Source organism: Callithrix jacchus, chromosome 16 (genome assembly GCF_049354715.1).
Source record: "Callithrix jacchus isolate 240 chromosome 16, calJac240_pri, whole genome shotgun sequence".
Taxonomy (NCBI): Eukaryota; Metazoa; Chordata; class Mammalia; order Primates; family Cebidae; genus Callithrix; species Callithrix jacchus.
In genome coordinates this window covers 36,205,843-36,225,372 of record NC_133517.1, presented here as the reverse complement: position 1 = coordinate 36,225,372, position 19,530 = coordinate 36,205,843, and the positions used below count along the sequence as shown (strand labels likewise).

At 36.5% G+C, this 19,530-nt stretch overlaps 1 protein-coding gene across 1 annotated transcript in view; it reads left to right on the top strand.

Moving 5' to 3' along the window:
- NECAB1 (N-terminal EF-hand calcium binding protein 1) overlaps positions 1–19,530 on the top strand; it is a 166,544-nt gene that overhangs the window by 142,904 nt on the left and 4,110 nt on the right. Inside the window, exons 9-12 of the mRNA XM_002759058.7 lie at positions 2,233–2,286; positions 8,959–9,071; positions 14,705–14,782; positions 15,832–15,923. Coding sequence (XP_002759104.1) covers positions 2,233–2,286; positions 8,959–9,071; positions 14,705–14,782; positions 15,832–15,923 — 337 coding nt within the window. The remainder of the gene's footprint in view (positions 1–2,232; positions 2,287–8,958; positions 9,072–14,704; positions 14,783–15,831; positions 15,924–19,530) is intronic.

The window sequence follows — 19,530 nt, the reverse complement described above, 5'->3', positions numbered from 1 at the left end:
AACAATGAAAGCTCTTCATTCTTCATTAAGTCCTCAGTGTATCATCAGATCACAGGACAGTATCACTTGAAAGGATATAATTCAGGATGTAATACTCCTATAACTTGTTTTAAGTCTTCCATACCTTAGGTCATGGAATGTAGAACTGCAAATTTTACCTTAGTTAGTGTCAGGGAAATAGTGGTCAAAGAGATTACTAGGTTACAGTTTCTACCTGTGGAGTACTTTTTAGTGTTCAATTCACATCTATATGCATTACATATAATTTTGCCTTCATGGAAAAACTATGATTTGGACAGGGCATTCATTCATTCATTCATTCATTTATTCAACATTTATTGAGTACTTACTGTGTGTCAGGTACTATTCCAGCAGTGGAAATATAGCAGTGATCAAAAGAATATCCTTGGTCTTTGAAGAGACAGACAAGAAAACAAATCTATGAAACAAGATAATTTCAGATAATGGAAAGTACTATAAAGAAAAAGTAGAGCAATATAATACAGATAGGTGGTTGAATACTCCAAATGAGTGGTCTGAGAAGGTCTCTCTAATAAGGTGATATTCTAATAAGGTGAGATGTGAAAAAGCAGCTATGTAAAGCCATAGAGATAGAGAATTTACAGCAAAGCAGGAAAAGTGAATTCCAAATACCTTGCCGAAAGTTCCACCACAAGAGAACAGCACAGCTAGAATGACATAGTCTATTATTAACAAGCATATGTTATTTCAGATAGTCTGGCTTTTTACTCTATTTGAATAATAATCCTCATTGGAAACAATGCTAGGATAGCCATTCACAGAATGAAGTTCTGAGAGATGAAGCACTTGGTTTCACTGGGGACATTAGCATTATTCATTTGTCATCACAGGAGAAATTAAGGTCTTACTTCTCAAAAGAAGATATATAAAGGGCTAACAAACTTATGAAAAAATGCTCAGCATCACCAATGATCAGGGAAATGTAAATCAAAACCATAATGTGATACTACCTAATTCCTGCAAGAATAGCCATAATCAAAAAATCAAAAAATAATAGACGTTGGTATAGAAGTGGTTAACACAGCACACTTCTACACTGCTGGTGGGAATGTAAACTAGTAAAACTACTATGGAAAACAATGTGGAAATTCCTTAAAAAACTAAAAGTAAAACCACCATTTGATCCAGCAATCCCACTACTGGGTATCTACCTACAGGAAAAGAAATAATTATACAAAAGATACTTTCACACACGTTTATAGCAGAACAATTTGCAATTGCAAAAATATGGAACCAATCCAAATGCCCATCAATCAATGAATAGATAAATTATGGTGTATATATATGTGATGGAATACTACTCAGTCATAAAAAGGAATGAATTAATGGCCTTTGCAGTAACCTGGATGGGACTGGAGATTATTATTCCAAGTGAAGTAACTCAGGAATGGAAAACCAAACACTGTTATGTTCTCACTCATAAGTGGGCACTAAGCTATGAGGATGGAAAGGCATAAGAATGACACAATAGACCTTAGGGACTCAGGAGAAAAGGTTGGGAGGAAGGGGAGGGATAAACAAATTGGGTTCAGTGTATAGTGCTTGGGTGATGGGTGCACCAAAATCTCACAAACCACCACTCAAGAACTTACTTGTGTAACCAAATACCTCCTCACCAAAAACTTATGGAAATCAAAAAAATTTTAAGACTTCAAGATTTTTGTAAGCGTTATTCACTTTTAGCAAATATTAGTTGTATTTTCATTTACTCTTTAATTTACTTTCTATTTAATAAAGAAAATTAGCACTAAGGTGTAAATGTATTGTAATAATAGACTAATGTTTATAATAATGTCCCAAGAAATGTAGAAATGTGGTAATACTCATAGTAAAATAAATCAGACAGTTAGCTTAGTCATTCTAACTTTTTCCTTTTCTTTGTTTGCCTTCCTATCCTTTTGTTCCCTGTTTTAATGTATCTCTTCCACTTTGCTCTCTAAGGGCATCCAGGAAGTAAATTTAAAGCAATACATTGAACATATCTAAAACAGCTTCTTAACAATTGATAAACGAGTACAGAGTCTTTATCAGAATAGCTTAGTTTTTAAAAATCAGAATTATTTAATCTTTCAAATAATGGGGTTCTTTTGGTTCAATATTAGCAATGAAAGAACTATGATTTGAATATATGGCACTTTTTTAAATGATGTAATTTTTGTTTTTTTCTGACATTTCTTTCTCTTATTGAAGGACCTCAAACTTGAACCACTGGAAGAAGAAATTATTGAAGGGAATACTAAATCTGTAAGTATTTTTATCAGGTAAAAATGTTAGAAATATATTCTTTAAAACCATAATTTCTTCAAAAATTAGTCATGATCTTAATGAAAAAATCAAAAAAACTAGTCATTTCATTTTATATGGTTAAGTAGCGTCTTCTTCATTGTGATTTGTGTAAACCTAATAACTACTTCACAGCTTTTATGACAGTACTTTGCATGTAATAAGTGCAAAATGAACATTGTATATATGTATAAATCAATGAATTATTGAATAATTGAAGGAATATGACTGGTAGAAAAGGGCAACATTTAAGTTGTATCATAAACACATTTTGTAAATACTGCTATTGTGAATACTGGATATACCTGAGTTGAAACCAGGTTCTGTTCATTATTATATTTCCAGCATTTAGCCTCGGGCCGGGTTTCTGAAAATACTCATAAATAATTTTTCAAAGAATAAATAGATTTTTGGAGAAAAGGGAACATTTGTATCCCTAGGTATAAGATGTCTATCCAGAGTGGCAGCACTTTTTGAAACAGAAGAAAAATGGACAAAGGGATACTAAAAGGTACATTAAAATGCAACAAAAAGAAGTTAGTAAATAATTAAAAGCATTGCATACCATGCTTTATTATTTACCCTTATGTTGAGGCAAACATATATAGCACATTCTGTTTCAGGAAATTGGATGTTTACATTTACATTTAGTGGAAATTTGGATTTTAAAATCTTGAGTAACTAGGAGAAAAAAAATCATTTTTAATACCTTAAATGTATTATATACTTTGTAGATGTTGAAGAATTGGTCACATTTATATGAAACAAAGATAGGAAATAACCTTTCATCTCTGAATGTCCACAAGCACTGACTACATGATAGAGGAAGGTGAGACCCACCTGTGTATAAGGTGCCTGCCTATCTGTCCAAATTCATAATCCAAAGGGATTCTTCAGAGGAAGGTCTGTGGGATTCTCAGAAAAGCTTAATCATGGCTGCTACTGTTAGAATCCTATAGTTATGAATACTTTCCTCCGATAAGGTGTATCTGTTACAGCATGTCTAGTGTTTTTATCCCTCCAGAGACAGGGCTGTAATCTATGTAATTCATCAAGAACCCAGCATTTTAAAATGGTAGGCTTTCATGGGAAAGTGAGAGGAGAGGGGTGTTGAGCATACATACTAAGAACAGTGGGTTTGCGCAGTCCCAGAGGCAACAGGAATTGTTAACCTTGTGATCATGCATCTGTTATCTTCTCATAAATTTGCATATAGGAAAAACTATACTCCAGTCAAAGGAAAAACAAATATAACTTTTCTAATGTTATGAGAGATAGTTGTCTATTCTTAAATAATTTTCTAATGTGAGATTATTTTTTTTCTCTGACTATGAGAAAGAAAAATTGTCTAGGATTGTTTGTGAAAGGAGGCAGCGATTCCATTTTCAGGTCCCTGAGCCACCAATGCCCATACCAATTTTAAAAGATCAACATACACAACATTACTGATTCAGTAGTGCATAGAAATACTTTAAACAAGTAAAACTGTACAAGGTCATTCAGCTCTCAATATTGTTTGAAAGCAGGAAAGGATATTCCCTATTTCTGGCCATATATAGAGGTATAACAATTATGCCCTTTGGGAATAGACATATAGTAAAGATTTGAACTGGTTTGTCTTTTCAGAAGTAACAATAAGATATTTGTCACTAAAAGTTGTATTTTGGGCCGGGCGTGGTGGCTCATGCCTATAATCCCAGCACTTTGGGAGGCCAAGGCGGGTGGATCACGAGGTCAAGAGATTGAGACCATCCTGGTCATCAAGATGAAACCCCGTCTCTACTAAAAATACAAAAATTAGCTGGGCGTCATGGTGCGCACCTGTAGTCCAAGCTACTTGGGAGGCTGAGGCAGGAGAATTGCTTGAACCCAGGAGGCAGAGGTTGCAGTGAGCCGAGATCGCACCATTGCACTCCAGCCTGGGTAACAAGAGCGAAACTCCGTCTCAAAAAAAAAAAAAAAAAAAGTTGCATTTTGTATTAATGGTAGTGAGTACATTACTATAAGTTCCTATAAAACCTCCTATATTCAGAATGACTAAAATTATTTTTCACTGTTATTTCACAGCTAGTGCTCATAACTCTATCCTACCATGTGTTAAATGATTTATCCTGATGTCCAAAACCAGTTTTATAATTCATTGAGAGGTATTTTTCCTTTTTCATTAGTGAATGCATGAAAACTTGGAAAAATAAATCCTATGACAGAAAGCAAAGAATACATTTATATTACACTTGGTTTTGGAAATGCTAATCTTTACTGATCCTTTGCTTTGTGCCAAGTGTTGTACTAAACACACACATAACTTACTTAATCCTCACAATAGCCAAATGAGATAGTGCTATCCTCAGACTCATTTTGTTGGTGAAGAAATCAAGGTTTAAAGGAGTTTACCTACCATAGCTGAACCCCTGCAGGTCAACCCCAGACCTATGCTCATCAGCATGCTCTGACATTTTCAGCCCTAGTGTTTACTGGATTTCTAGCCTGTAAAGTAGAACTGCTGTTTGCTAGCAGGGTTGTGGATGAATGGATGATTGTTTCATGAGATTCCCTATAAGAGCAGAGCAGATTGTCTGGCAGGCTTGTTTAAAAACACAGCAAAAGTCCTGAACCCTAGCAACTGCCATATCTAGTTTTCTGGGCAATGAGCCATTACATAATGATAAGTCTAGGATATAATTTCTTTTCTTAAGTCCATTTTTTTCCCCCTCAGCCCAGAGTAAGAGATATAAGACTTATTGAGTACCTATCATGGGAAGGATTCTTATATACACTATTCTATTTAATCCTCCCCAAAACTCTAATATAAGTACCACTATTCTAATTTTATGTATCAAAAGACAAACTGAGAAAGGATTAAGCAACTTGTTAAAGGCCATATAGGAAAAATGAAGCTAATTCTTTTTACTTTATATCCCTGCTCTTGAAGGAGAAGGAAGAAAGGAAAAAGAGGACAGGGTGAAGGAGACAGATGAAAGAGCAGCTAACAATTGTGCAGTGCTGTTGAGTTTCCAGGCCACCTCAAATCCTCTTCTGGAATAAATAAAGTTAATAAGGGGATTCTAAGATTAGTCAATGGCTAACAGCAAAAACATCTTTAATGTGTTTGTTCCACAAATAACTTGATCACCAACTATGTTCCAGGCCTGGAGAGAGGTGTCTGGAAATAAAGTGGTGAAAATTATAAGCTAGAAAACAAACTAGAGGAAATTATACAGAGTTTACAATAAAATGTGATAAGGATTATTATAGGAAAGTATAGATTTGCACAGTAAGGGGGCACAACTCAATTTAGGAGGCCAAGGATTGCTTCCAAAAGGACATAATATTTAAGATGAAGTCATAAAAAGTAAATAGAATTTTTTCTAAAAAAATACATATCTCTTACTACATAGAATGTTTCTAACACTGCACTAAAAGAACACTAAAGTGCTAGATAGAAATATTTAAATGTTCCAGATGATTTATAGCAAGCATATTATAAAGATGTATCTGTATGGCACTTCTTACCAAAAGAGTAGTGCAATAAGATGATCACTTTCCAGATATTTTCTTCATTCAAAGGTTTTTAAAAAGTCATAATTTTAAACAACATATGAGTATATTCTTATGCTTTTCAAAAACTCAGTCTTTTCTTCAGCACATTGTTATTATGATACACTAAAATAGCTTATCATACAATGAGTCTACAAACCTAGTATCTTTTTCTGCCTTTCTACACTCATATAAAACCTATGGATACTGTCTTGTGAAGTCAATCCATTCTGCCAAACATTCCTAAGGGCTTGGGGCTATTGTCAAGTAATATAACAGGGACTATCAAAAGATAAGTCTTGTTCTACCATGACTGTTAAGGGAGTCAATGAGAGCATACAAGAAAGGCTGTGGTATCTCTGAAGACATATTTGAAACATAACTGTAAATGTAGTAAATAGAACCAAGTAACATGAAAAAATAAGTTGTATTTAAAACGTGTCTCAGTCCTAAGACTAAAAAAGATGACATTTCTTGAAATGTTCCAAGAACTCAAAGGCTGATGGAACATAATCTAATGTCACTGGCAAATACTATCTTGTGAACTGAGATTGGCTTTTCATATTTACACAGCACTATTTAGTCCAAGACTTTCCAAATATCTAGCCATATCTTGTTACAATGAAAATTGTAACAAAATTCCTATAAGATAAATGATAAATAATCTACTACTTCTTCTATAATAGAGAAACAAAATGTAGCATCATGAAAGAATATTCAACCATGGAAGAATGATCTGAGCTAACTGTATCTTGGGATCCCACATTTTAGTAAGCTTTCAGGCTGTGTATTTGACACAAGAGACACATAGAAATATTAATAAGATAGTAGGACTCCTGTTCCACCTCTCCCAAACCCCATATCCTACAACTTGTCTTGACCTGGCCAGCACAGAAAATTTAAGTGTTTTCTTCGGATTTCAGAAAATCTACTTTAAACTAACCATTATTTAAAAAGCTCCACTTGTCAGAATCGTCATCAAACTTAGGCATATTATCTGGGCCTTTTTAAATGAATTTCTCTGTGCAAATATCTTAGGAAAGGAGGGGGAAAATATATGTCTGGTTTGGGTTGCAAAGTTGGACATTGCAACCCAATCTAGGAAGCCAAGAACTCAATTTTTCCAATTTATACATCAATGTACATAAGTGAATGAATCAGTTAGCTATTACTACATAGTAAACCACCCCCAAATTCTATGGCTTAACACAATAACCACAATTTTGCAGGCAGGCAATTTAGGCTGGGATCAACTGGCTGGTTCTTACGGTCTCAAATGGGCTTCTTGTGTCTGCAGCAAGCTGCATGTCAGCTTTGCTGATCTTGGCTGAGCTTTCTCATAGTCGAGAAGCTCAGCTGTGCTCTATGTGGTTTTATTTTAACACAGCCACACTCATTTGTTTACGTGTGGGCTGTGGCTGCTTTCACACAACAATAGCCGAGTTGACCAGCTGCAACAAGAGCCATGTGGCACACAAAGCCTAAAATACTTACTATTTGTCCATTTACAGAAAATGTTTGCTGGCCGCTGATGTAGCAGGTGTTGTTCACGTGGTAATCTCAGGGATCTAAGAGAAAGAGTGGAAAGCCACAGGCCTCTTGGCCCTAAATTTGAAGCTGGTACACTGTCAGTTCTGCCATGTTCATTGGCCAGAGCAAATTAGAAAGCCAACCCAGATCCAAGGTGAGGGGCGGGAATAGAATCCATGTCTTGATGAGAGGAGCTAAAAAGTCACATTTCAAAGGGCATGGTTTCAGGGGCATAGTGAAGGGTTCTTTTTATTTTTGTAATCCATTCCACTTGATCATGTAAGAATTGCCTTTAGACAAAAAGAATTACAATGGAATAGGTAGATATATTTATATATCTCATATGAACTTTTCAAATTATCTGAGTCGGTAATTACAAATGTCCAAGAAGTCCCTGCAGATTTTTGTGAAAAGGGCATATCCATTGTTATTTTGGTAAAAATTAATTTTACTTAGTTCTTAATATTAACACCATGTGCTTTGGTTAGTCCAACAAAAGTAGGAATATTTGTTGAATATACTGAATACCTAACAGTCTCTACAATATAATTGGTGTTCAACAAATAATAGCTATTAACATGAAATAGAAACTAATTGGATTAGAAAACAGAAAACAGTAGAGCAGAGGTTTAATTCTAGCTCTCATGCTGCATAGCTGGTATTACTGTGGAAGTTATTTTTCTCATATTCTAGATCATCCTTACATCGTTGTGTTTTGTTTCTGTTTTTGCACTTTTATGATGCCTGCCAATCCTTACTCTCATCTGTACTTTTATACTTTCACTACCAATTCTTGAAAAGACATAATGTTGAGATCTAAAATTCCATGAGAAGCCCACAGACAGATCTTGAGGGAATTCTTAAAACTACAATTGCTATAATGCTAATAGGATTTGTTACAGGGAACAGTTGGCATCCGATCCAGTGTGATCCATTAAAAACAAGCACCATCTGATGCTATTATCTTTTGAACAGGGCCTGTTGTAAGTAGTTAATGTGTGTGACAACACTGCAATATTTGAAGTACCTTTGGAAATGCATGAGTTACTAATTTTTTTTTGAAATCTGGTTGTTTGTAATGATTGTCACTTATGTCTAATATCACAAAATACCTAAGAAGTTGGAGCTGTATAATCTACAATAGGACTTTTCTTCAAAAAGTGGTAAGTGGCTATAGGGAAGTGATCCTAGCTCTGGCTGCACATTAGAGACACTTAGGGAGGTTTTAAAAATACCAATGCCTGGGCCCCACTCCCAGAAATTTTTATATAAAGATAATTTTAAAACTCCTCAAGTTATTCTCATTGAGAATCACTGCTTTTAAAGGGGAAACATGTCATTGTAAAGAACACTTTGTTTAGCTTCTGTGACTAGAGGCAAGGAAAATATCTTGTCTAGATTACAGCCTTTATACAATTTTATACTTGGAATTGTCTGAACCTTCCTTGGTCATATTTTTAGATGACAATCATTTGTTTTTGTGAGGAGGTATGATGGGCAGTAGGAATCAGCTTAAACCAGGCTCTGTGACAGCCAATGCAGTGACCCTCACCCCTTCCTCGGCAGCACATCATGCTTGTGCAGCGGCAGATGTCTGTGATAGAAGAGGACCTGGAAGAATTCCAACTTGCTCTGAAACACTACGTGGAGAGTGCTTCCTCCCAAAGTGGATGCTTGCGGTAAGTGCTCCTACTCCTCACCTGAAACCTTTGACAGCCCGGGAATACAGTGAAGGCATTTCCCACTTTAGACAAGGCTGGGGGTTGAGAAGACAGATATTTGTGAATTCATATATTAAGTTATACAGAGCATTCTATCTGGTGATGTTGCTTGCTGCCTTTAACTGGATGTTTTCTCTAATATTTGGGCCCTGTGTCATTTGGTCATTAGGGGCACCAAGCAAAACAAAATGGAGAGAACAACTTAAATGAGGAGACTGAATTTCAAATAAGTTGAAATTCCCTTTTGCATCCAGGCAGCCCACACTCTGATTTAAAATCATCTCTGGTAGATCAGGCGCCAACTCTAGGACATCTAGCTGTGATTGCTCCCTTGGCAGCATGCCCTGTGGCCTAATGACCATTTCAGCCATTATGAAATTGCAGGCATCCCTGAAGTCATGATTTCAGGCCTTAGTTATTCAAAGAAAATGAAGCAGCAGCAAATCTTTTCTTTCCTCTTTCCATGGGTACCACCCAGCTCAGGCTTCAAGTACCTCAAGCTATTAAAATACAGTGTTCCTCATCTTTAGTTTTTCTACTCCAACCGGTCCAATAAACAGCTACTATAATAATTTTCCAGAGACAGTTATCACAGAGTTCTTTTGAGAACCTACAGTAACTCTCTAGTGAGTATCTTATCAAATGCTAGATGTTTTTCCTGACTCTATATTTGATCCTACTGACAGACCCAGGAATCCATATTATTATTATGATGTGTTCTCCCTTATCTAAACACTTTGCCTTGATGATGATGAACAGCTAGAATTTCCAGTATAATCTGTTCGTTCCTACCACTGTGCCTTAGACTTGGCTACTCTTCCTCTAAGAAATGTGCACCCAGCTGCAAGTCTCTGCCAGCCCATGCACTGCCTCAAGTTCAGAGCCTAGGTAGAAAACTTCCACAACCAAGGCAAACTCTGTCTTATGAGCTTGTTTAAACTGTATTTCATAATGCTCTTCAAATATTGCTTTGGGAAGGTTTTTAGAAGAGAGAGAGTGTGTGTGTGTGTGCACGCGCACACGCAAACAGGTACTTCACATCTCTGGGTGTTTTGCTTTTCCTCTCAGTGATTAATTAATTATATTTTATTCATATCCCAGTAGAATATTTCTCTAGCTAAAAAGTCTGGTTCTGGAAATAAACATGGGACTTTACTAGCTTTGTGGTTTTGAGAAAGACCCTCACTGGCTCTAAGCCTGAGCCTCCTCACCAAGAGCCTCCTGAGATGTTTGGGAGGATTGAGACAGTTTATATGCAGTGCTCAGCACAATGCCTCCCATCTACTGAAGATGTGAGCTGGTGTCACTATTGTGTTTACTATTGTTTCCTAGTTGTCTGGGTGGCTCACCTCTTCTCTAGAGTATGAGTACAGTACTTCCTCAGTGCCATTAACAGCTCATCATCTTACAGTAGTACCTTTATAACAAGAACACAGGAAATGTTTCCATTACAATTTTTATTATTCTACTTCACTCCAGACTCAGAAGATCACAAATCAAAACTTCATTTTAGTCCTTTTTACTTCAGTGACTCAAGACAGATTTGCAAATGTGGGAATATGTGTAGTTTTTAAGAGCCCACTCATTTGAAAATAAAATTGAATATTTAAAAATGCAAAGAGGGCCAGGTGCAGTGGCTCACACCTGTAATCCCAGCATTTTGGGAGGCCGAGGCAGGTGGATCATGAGGTCAGGAGTTCGGGACCAGTCTGCCCAACATGGTGAAACCCTATCTCTACTAAAAATAGAAAAATTAGCCAAGCATGGTGGCATGTGCCTGTAATCCCAGCTACTCAGGAGGCTGAGGCAGGAGAATCTCTTGAACCCAGGAGGGGGAGGTTGCAGTGAATCGAGATCGTGCCACTGCACTCCAGCCTAGGCAACAGAGCAAGACTCTGTCTCAAAACAAAACAAAACAACAACAAAAAAAGCAAGCAAAGAGAACCTATAAATACACCTTCCTCAGTATAAAGTTCCCAAAGTAGAGCTCAGTAAACTCTTTTTAGTGAGGATATAGAGAAGATAAGGTCCATTTCAGTGTATTACAATCTCCAGGGATTAGAAATTTCATATTTATAAAAAGGACACACAAGTTTATTTTTTAGGTTCTGAAACACTGCTTTAATGGGTATTGGGAAAATAACCTCAAGCTATTAAAACAGCCCCAGAGAAACAGGCTGTGGGAGAGTAAGAGAGTGTATAGATTTGTGCTGCCTGTTGCACTCTGTTCTCTCAATAACCACAATAAATTGCTCCAACAGCTCCTGCTGTGAAGTAGAGGGAAGGAGAGTATCCTTTTCCTGTAAGATATATTCTCAGCCTCTCCTATTCCTTTGCAAGTCTGGTTTGTTTTGTATAGTTCTTTGTTCATTTCCTATTGCTAATTTTTCAGCTAATTTCTTTCTTTTACTGGAATTATCAAAATGTAGACTATAACAGTTGGAATGAGCATCAGAGAATCACTACACCCATATAGAATATATATATGGCATAGATGTTATGCCATGTGCCTATCTACATTCAATTTTCAGTTTTACCAGTTAATCAAATTCCATTTTCTACCTGTATCAATTGATAATCAAATGCCACTAATGCTATCAGTCATGCTCCAATGTGTCCAGCACAATTGCCTAGTGCTTGGCTGAGAAAATAAAGCTCTGTGAATGTCAGAGGTTCTGTAGCTTCTTGTCCCACGATGTTTAGCTCAGTATCACCATGGTTAGGCACAAAACACTGCCATAAAATAAAATAGATATGAGTAAGAGCTAACAACATTAGGCATTTTGCACCTATTTTCTTATTTTTTTTTTATACAGGATCTTGTGCTGTTGCTCACACTGGAGTGCAGTGGCACAATCATGGCTCACTGTAGCCTCAACTTCTTGGGCTCATGCGACCCTCCACCTCAGCCATCAGAATAGCTGGGGTCACAGGCATGTGCCACCATGTCTGCATAATTTTTTAAAATTTTGTACAGACAGGGTTTCACCATGTTGTCCAGCATACTTCCCTTGCATCTCATTGACCAGAATTCAAGTCACATGGTCATTCTTGGCCACCAGGAAGGCTAGGAAACAAATATCCAGCAGAGAGGAGTCAAGATTATCAGGATATTCTCAGTCCAACACTGATTGGTACATTAGGTGTGTTGCAAATATTGAACAGTGGCAGAGTCATGTTAGTAAGAGGAGAGTCATATTTGGGGAGGCAATGGTCAGTGTTAGCTGCATGACCCCCAAAGTAACTGTGAAGGTAAAATGGCTTATCTATGGAAAATGCTTAAATCACTATTAGTACTTATATTATTAGCTTGCTGCTTCTCATTGTTTTAATAGATATGTACATTTCCGCTCCATTTCTTTTCTGGTATTCCTCTCACACCATTCCTTTTATTTCTGTCATGCTTCTTAGCTTTGACACTATTACAGCTTAGCTTTCATAGCTAATCACCCAATGAAAGTGATATTTTCCTTTTAGCTATTGGGCTAACAACTAATTAAACACACACACACACACTAAGCCAAGTACTGAGTTAAGAATTCTACATGTAACTTTTTTTTTGAAACAGAGTCTTGCTTTGTCACCCAGGTTGGAGTGCAGTGGCACTTTAATCCTCAGCATTGTTATCACCATTTCACAGATAAGAAACCAAGGTTGAGTATTGGGATCAAGGTGGCACTGCTAATAAATGGTAAATGGTGGAAGTACTGTTGGGCTATACTTTAAATTACTACCATTTCATGCTATGAGATCCTTTTTACTCCTTTAAAAGCTTGAGCATTATGCTAAAATTTTATTAATTTATTATCTTAAGGACTTATGGCTAGTCTGGAAAATGAAAGGTTCAAATAGCAGGATAAGTGGGCTTTTAATGTAATAAGTATACAAATGAATTACTTTTCTTTCAGGAAGCAGTTGATGAAGAGCCTGAAACACAAGGCTGCGTATTTTAAACTTTAGCCTAAAGAAAATAGATATGAACTGTAATTTGTCCAGTATACTGTTCAAGGTTTTGTTTGAGGATTACATATCCCTTTGAGACTATGATGAAAGCTACAGATTCTCTACCTAGGAAAACATATATATGCAATTAATTTGCAGATCATTTCTGGGATTTTAGTGAACTACCAAAGAGTACAGTCATGAACTGGGATTAGAAAATCACAAATTCCACATTCTATTCAATTCTTATGATTCTATAGTAAACCTTTCTCTAGAAAATCTGAAGTTAGCTAAAAACAATATTTGCTGCATCATACCTTAATGAACCAAACTAGATAAACAACTCTGAAAAAACACTGTTTACAAGCAGAACGAAAGAAAAAAACACTAAAATGTCTGTGTGTAGTTACTGCCACCTGCTGGTCACACTTAGGTAAATCCTAAATCTACATTAATCAACTATTTTACTGGTAAATTCTTTGTTCTCTATTAACCCAAAAGCCCTGTTGTTTTTCTAACCCCTTGTTTTGCTTTATAATGTATTATGAACCATTAGGCTGAACAATCTGTATTTTTATTATTAAGTTTTTAAAGACACAGATTCTTAAGTTTATGAATCTGTCTGTATTCCTTTGTTTCAACATTAATATGGGTCTTCATCATTTCTCACCTATGCTATTTCACTACCTTTCTAGCTGTTCTTTATGCTTTGTAATACTACCCTCCTTACAGTACTCACTCTGTCATCGGAAGAATCTTTTAAAATACAGCTCTAGCCACATCACTCTCCCTGCTTTAAGTCCTTCAGTGGCTCTTCATTTGCAGTTACCTCAACCTATGTTTTCAGTCAGCCTGCTTTCTTCACTCCTTCAAAACATATTATATAGGCTTTTTCCTCCTTCAGGCTATTTGAAGGACTGGAAGGAACAAATTTATCTCCTGCAAATTATAAAAGAAATTTAAAAAAAGAAAACAAAAAAACCCTTGCAATTATGGCCAGCATGTGGACTTTCAAACTTAATCCAGAGACAATGTTGAGTGGTTAGAGAAAGAGGGATTCAGAGCGAGAGAAAGAGAGAGAGAGAGTTTGAGAGAGAGAGAAAGGAGAAAAAGGGAGAGAACCATTAGGTATTGGCAAACTAGGAGTCAGTTGTATAGTAGTGTGGTCTACGTGACTCAAATGGCCTAGAGCAGGACCCCACACAAAAACTGTCAATTCAAGAACGTTATAAGGCTGAGAATTTGGCAGAGCTATGGTGGTTGACAGGGGCAATCCTAAGAGCACATTTGAGGGCAAAGGCAGCTAGCATGCCCTCATATTTTTCTGGGCCTAGAACAACAGATGCTCAATAAACCTTTTTGAACAAATGAATAAAATTTTACAAGTTACATTTGTGATGTCTGCCATATACTGAGACTATTTTCATGATGCAAACCTAGAAAACTAAAAAAAAAAAAAAACACTTATGCCTAACAGACATATTGAACAAATAAATTTTTGACAAACCTGTTTGATTTTCATGCAGGCACCTTAGATTGTTTCCTATATTAATGGATAAGATTGTTTCATACTACATATAAAGATTAGAAAAATTAGCTTGCATGTTTAATTTCCAGTAGCTAATTATGCCTTTTATTTCCCATTTCAGTATTTCTACACAAAAGCTTTCAAATGAATCTCGCTACATGATCTATGAGTTCTGGGAGAATAGTAGTGTGTGGAATAGGTAAGTTGTGAGCAAGCCTGATTTTATGTGATGTCAGGAAGGTGGTAATATGCATGATATAATTTTAGGATTTGTAGGAAAGCTCTGTTCTTTTTTACCTTACCTTAAAACCTGTCCCATTTGGCCATTACCCTGATTTCTACACACTTTTAAAAATGTATTTCATGGCTTAGAAACCACTTCTCTCTTGAAGCACAAATACTTTTGGTAATGATCCAACTTTGAGTCTTACCATTTTACTGATGTTTTCAGATAAGAAGATATAGATGGGGGTATGGGTTTCTAAAGCTGGTGACGGTAGTGGTGGGGGTGGAGACAAAGGATGCACAAAAGGGAGATGAAAAAACAAAGCTTTACCTCCTAATTTTTCATAAGACTGTCTGTGCAGTTATTTTATTTTACAATAAAACTACATCTAATTTTTAGAATCATCACAGCCTAGCACCTTTTAAATATCTTTTAACACTGAAAATAAAGTGGAAATTCAGGACATTGTCAAAAATTCAAAAGAAATCAGTGTCTTTGAAATTAATTACTAACATAAAACAAACATATAATTTTAAAATGGAATGAAGGAAATGTTTGCTCATCTGAGAGAATATAAACTTCATGACAGTTTAAAATGGTACAGAGAATATAGCTCTCTAATTAAGTCCATGTTTAGGGTGTTAAATATGGTTATGGAAGTAATAGAATACCTGGAAATTCAGTTGATTCATATTTCACCTAAACGTTTTATTTTTACGGCAATTTTGAAGCCACTTTGTGCTATAATGAAGGCAAAATGACACCAACAGTATTTAAGCCATAGAAAGGAATAAAGTTCAACTCTGTGCTTCCAGGCCTACACTTTCAGTTTTTTAGATTTCTTTTTATCCTCTAGAAATGTAGAATATACAGTCTGCCTTCTTATCTATCCTAGTTTTTAAACACCCCGACAGCCAAAATATTATCCCAGACCTTGCCATCTTGATTGAATTTGATCTCTGCTATACTCAGGAAGATTGTAAATTAAAATGCACAGCCTTAACCTGTAATTATTTATACAGCCACCTTCAGACAAATTATAGCAAGACATTTCAAAGAAGTAATGTGGATTTCTTGGAAACTCCAGAACTCACATCTACAATGCTAGTTCCTGGTAATTATCTTGGGTTTACAATGCTTCTATGTCCTTTAATGTTGTTTTTTGTTTCTTAAAAGACAACATGTTCTTTCCTTCTGTATTTTACCATTGGTGCTCTCTTATTTATTTCTTTATATATCTTATGATTTGGGAGTTGGGGGGAAGAAATAAAATATCTATATATTTGTTCTATTTTGTCCTTAGTTGACCCTATTTTGTATTCCCAGCTATATTAAACCTACAAATTAGTCATCTGCTAATTATATTAACAAACTTGAAGTACCACCAAAACATATTTCAAAAAATTATTCAAATATTTTGCCATATTGTAATTTAGTGTATTGGATACAATTTGTTCATCTACCCATTCAATTACTGATTAAACATATATTTACTAAGTAGTAACATATGCTAGGCACCAGGGTGTTTAGCCTATTTACTTGTACTGATTTGAGCTCTATATTTGAATAAGCATTGTGTTGGGAGCTACAGAGGGTACAAATTGAAAGCAAAACCTTTACCCATAAAGTGCTTTCTGTTCAGCTTGACAGAAAGAAATGTTTGCAAAGACAAATTTTAGCAGGAAAAAAACCCAGCTCAGGGCATAAAAATAGCTGTCACCATTAGAGATATGTGTTTTGTAGACTTGGAGAAGTGATTACTTCCTTACTAGTTTTTAAGAAAATGACTCTTGAGCTAGAACTTAAAAGATGAGATGTGGGCAGGTAAAGATGGAGAGGAAGGGTACTTTGGTAAATTCTGGACATGAACAAATGCAAGAAGTGTGAATGTGCTTTATTGGTGCAATGGTGTCACTAAGGCATAAAACATAGTACAAATGGAGATAGACGAGAGAGTAAAAAGTGAGATTAAAAATGGCAAAATGAGGAGTTTGAATAGTAACCTGGAGTAATTTAAGGTTTTTGAGAGGGATGATGCCACTCTAAACAGTAATAACCGAGAGGAGGGAGAAATGGATGTCATGGAGAGGCGAGAGATTAACCAACCAGGGCAATAATCTAGGCCAGGGAAGGAAAAAAAAAACTGAACCAGGAACTAGCCAGAGAGTTTGGGACTCCAATTACAGATATAATTTTCAGGAGTTAACCACAGCAAGATGATGGTTGAAACCTGGGATTGCTGAGAAAGTATGTAGACAAGAAAAAAATATCTAAGAGAAGCTTGGGGTGATGGCTTTTTTAAAAATTGCATTTAGGTTTTGGGGTACATGTGAAGAACATTTAAGAGGGTTGCATAGGTACACACATAGCAGTGTGGTTTGCTGCCTTCATCCCCATCACCTATATCTAGCATTTCTCCCCTTGTTATCCCTCCCCAACTCCCCACCCCCCACTGTCCCTCTCCTATATCCCCCCAACAGACCCCAGTGTGTGATGCTCCCCTCCCTGTGTCCATGTGTTCTCATTGTTCATATAAGTGAGAACATGTGGTGTTTGATTCTCTGTTCTTGTGTCAGTTTGCTGAAAATTATGGTTTCCAGGTTCATCCATGTCCCTACAAATTGTTTTTTTATGGCTGCATAGTATTCCATGGTGTACATGTGCCACATTTTCCCTATCCAGTGTATCATCGATGAGCATTTGGGTTGGTTCCAAGTCTTTGCTTATTGTAAACAGTGCCGCAGTGAACATTCGTGTGCATGTGTCCTTATAATAGAACGATTTATAATCCTTTGGATATATACCCAGTAATGGGATTGCTGGGTCTTTCTTTAAAAGTTTGGTAGAGGGAGAAAACCCTCCTTTATTAAGAAGTCAAAGGGAAACCAATCAGAGGTAGGAGAATCATAGCAGTGGAGTATCAACCAAAAGAGTGAAATGCCAAGATACAATGTGGGAATGTATAGTAGGGAGTGACTAAAGAGAATGGGAATGGAAGTTGGATTTGACAAGGTCACTGTTCAAGAAAACAGTTTTTTGTTTTTTGTTTTTTTTCTGAGACGGAGTTTCACTCTTGTTACCCAGGCTGGAGTGCAATGGCACGATCTCGGCTCACCGCAGCCTCTGCCTCCTGGGTTCAGGCAATTCTCCTGCCTCAGCCTCCTGAGTAGCTGGGATTACAGGCACGCACCACCATGCCCAGCTAATTTTTTGTATTTTTAGTAGAGACCGGGTGTCACCATGTTGACCAGGATGGTCTCGATCTCTTGACCTCGTGATCCACCCGCCTCGGCCTTTTAATAGAGTAATAGGAGTTTAAAATTAAAGTAGATTTTGATGGATTGGGGAACATAGAAGTTGAAAAAGTTCATTCTGAAATTAAAGCTAAGTGAGGAGATGAAGGAGGTCAGGTGTAAATGCTTTTGAGTTGGCTCACTCACAGCCTCAGGTGGAGCTCTAGTTATGTATTTTCTAAATCTTAAGGACAAGATTTAGAAAAACCATAATAGAAAAACCATAAATGGTTGAAATTTCTCAAGATTCACAATTTGACTCATGCAGTTTATAAATGGGAGGAAGGCTGGGTGCGGTGACTCATGCCTGTAATCCCAGCACTTTGGGAGGCTGAGGTGGGCAGATCATGAGGTCAGCAGTTCGAGACTAGCCTGACCAACACGGTGAAACCCGGTCTCTCCTAAAAAATACAAAAATTAGCCAGCAGTGGTGGTGTATACCTGTAGTCCTATCTATCACAGAGGCTGAGGCAGGAGAAATGTTTGAACCTGGGAGCCAGAGGTTGGAGTTAGCAGAGATCGTGCCACTGCATTCCAGCCTGGGCAACAGAGAGAGACTCCATCTTTAAATAAATAAATAAATAAATAAAATGGGGTGGGGGAGGAATCCTAGAGTACTACTTCTGTAAATATGACTGCTGCAGACTTTGTTTATAGAATGCAGGAAAGTGAGATCCACATTTTATTTCTCTTCACATTCCCTACCCTAATACAGTATTATTATAGTATAGTGTATTGCAAAAAGAAACAATTATTTCCTAAATGAAGGAATGAATAGGACTTTGGCATCATCATTATTGGTCATCAGTCAAAATTTCCACGAAGTCCTGACACTTGTAATTATTATATCTGCCATCACACCCATTTCCATCTCTCCTAAACCAATGTGGAAAGAAAGGAACAAAGCTTGTTCTTATTGGTGTCTTGAGTCTTTCCAGGACAGAAAACACCTGAACAAAAATAGAGTAGGAAAAGAGGGTAGAACAGGAGGATAATGAGTTATCAGTGGGGGGGGAAATGCTATAGCAAGAATTGAAAATGTGGAATTATCTCTGATAGAGTTTTCTGACCCAACTTCATCATTATGTTGAATTAACTTTCTATGCACTACTAGTATCATTGGCACATGTATTATATTATTGTTTCTCTCTCAGAGCATTTCCTAATTTAGAAAGAAAAATTGACTACAGTTAAAACTGGATCAATTCTTGTTCTGTGAATTCAGATTCAATACAATTTAATGCCTTTTCATTGCTGCCCTGTTTTGCATTAATCTTCATATTACATTTAATTTCAACAATGATTACACACACACACACACACACACACACAAAAAAAAAAAAAAAAAAAAAAAACGATTGCCAGTATTGAGTAGATTCTAGTAAGAACAACATTTATAATCTTGTTGCCAAAACAAGTTCTACTCAC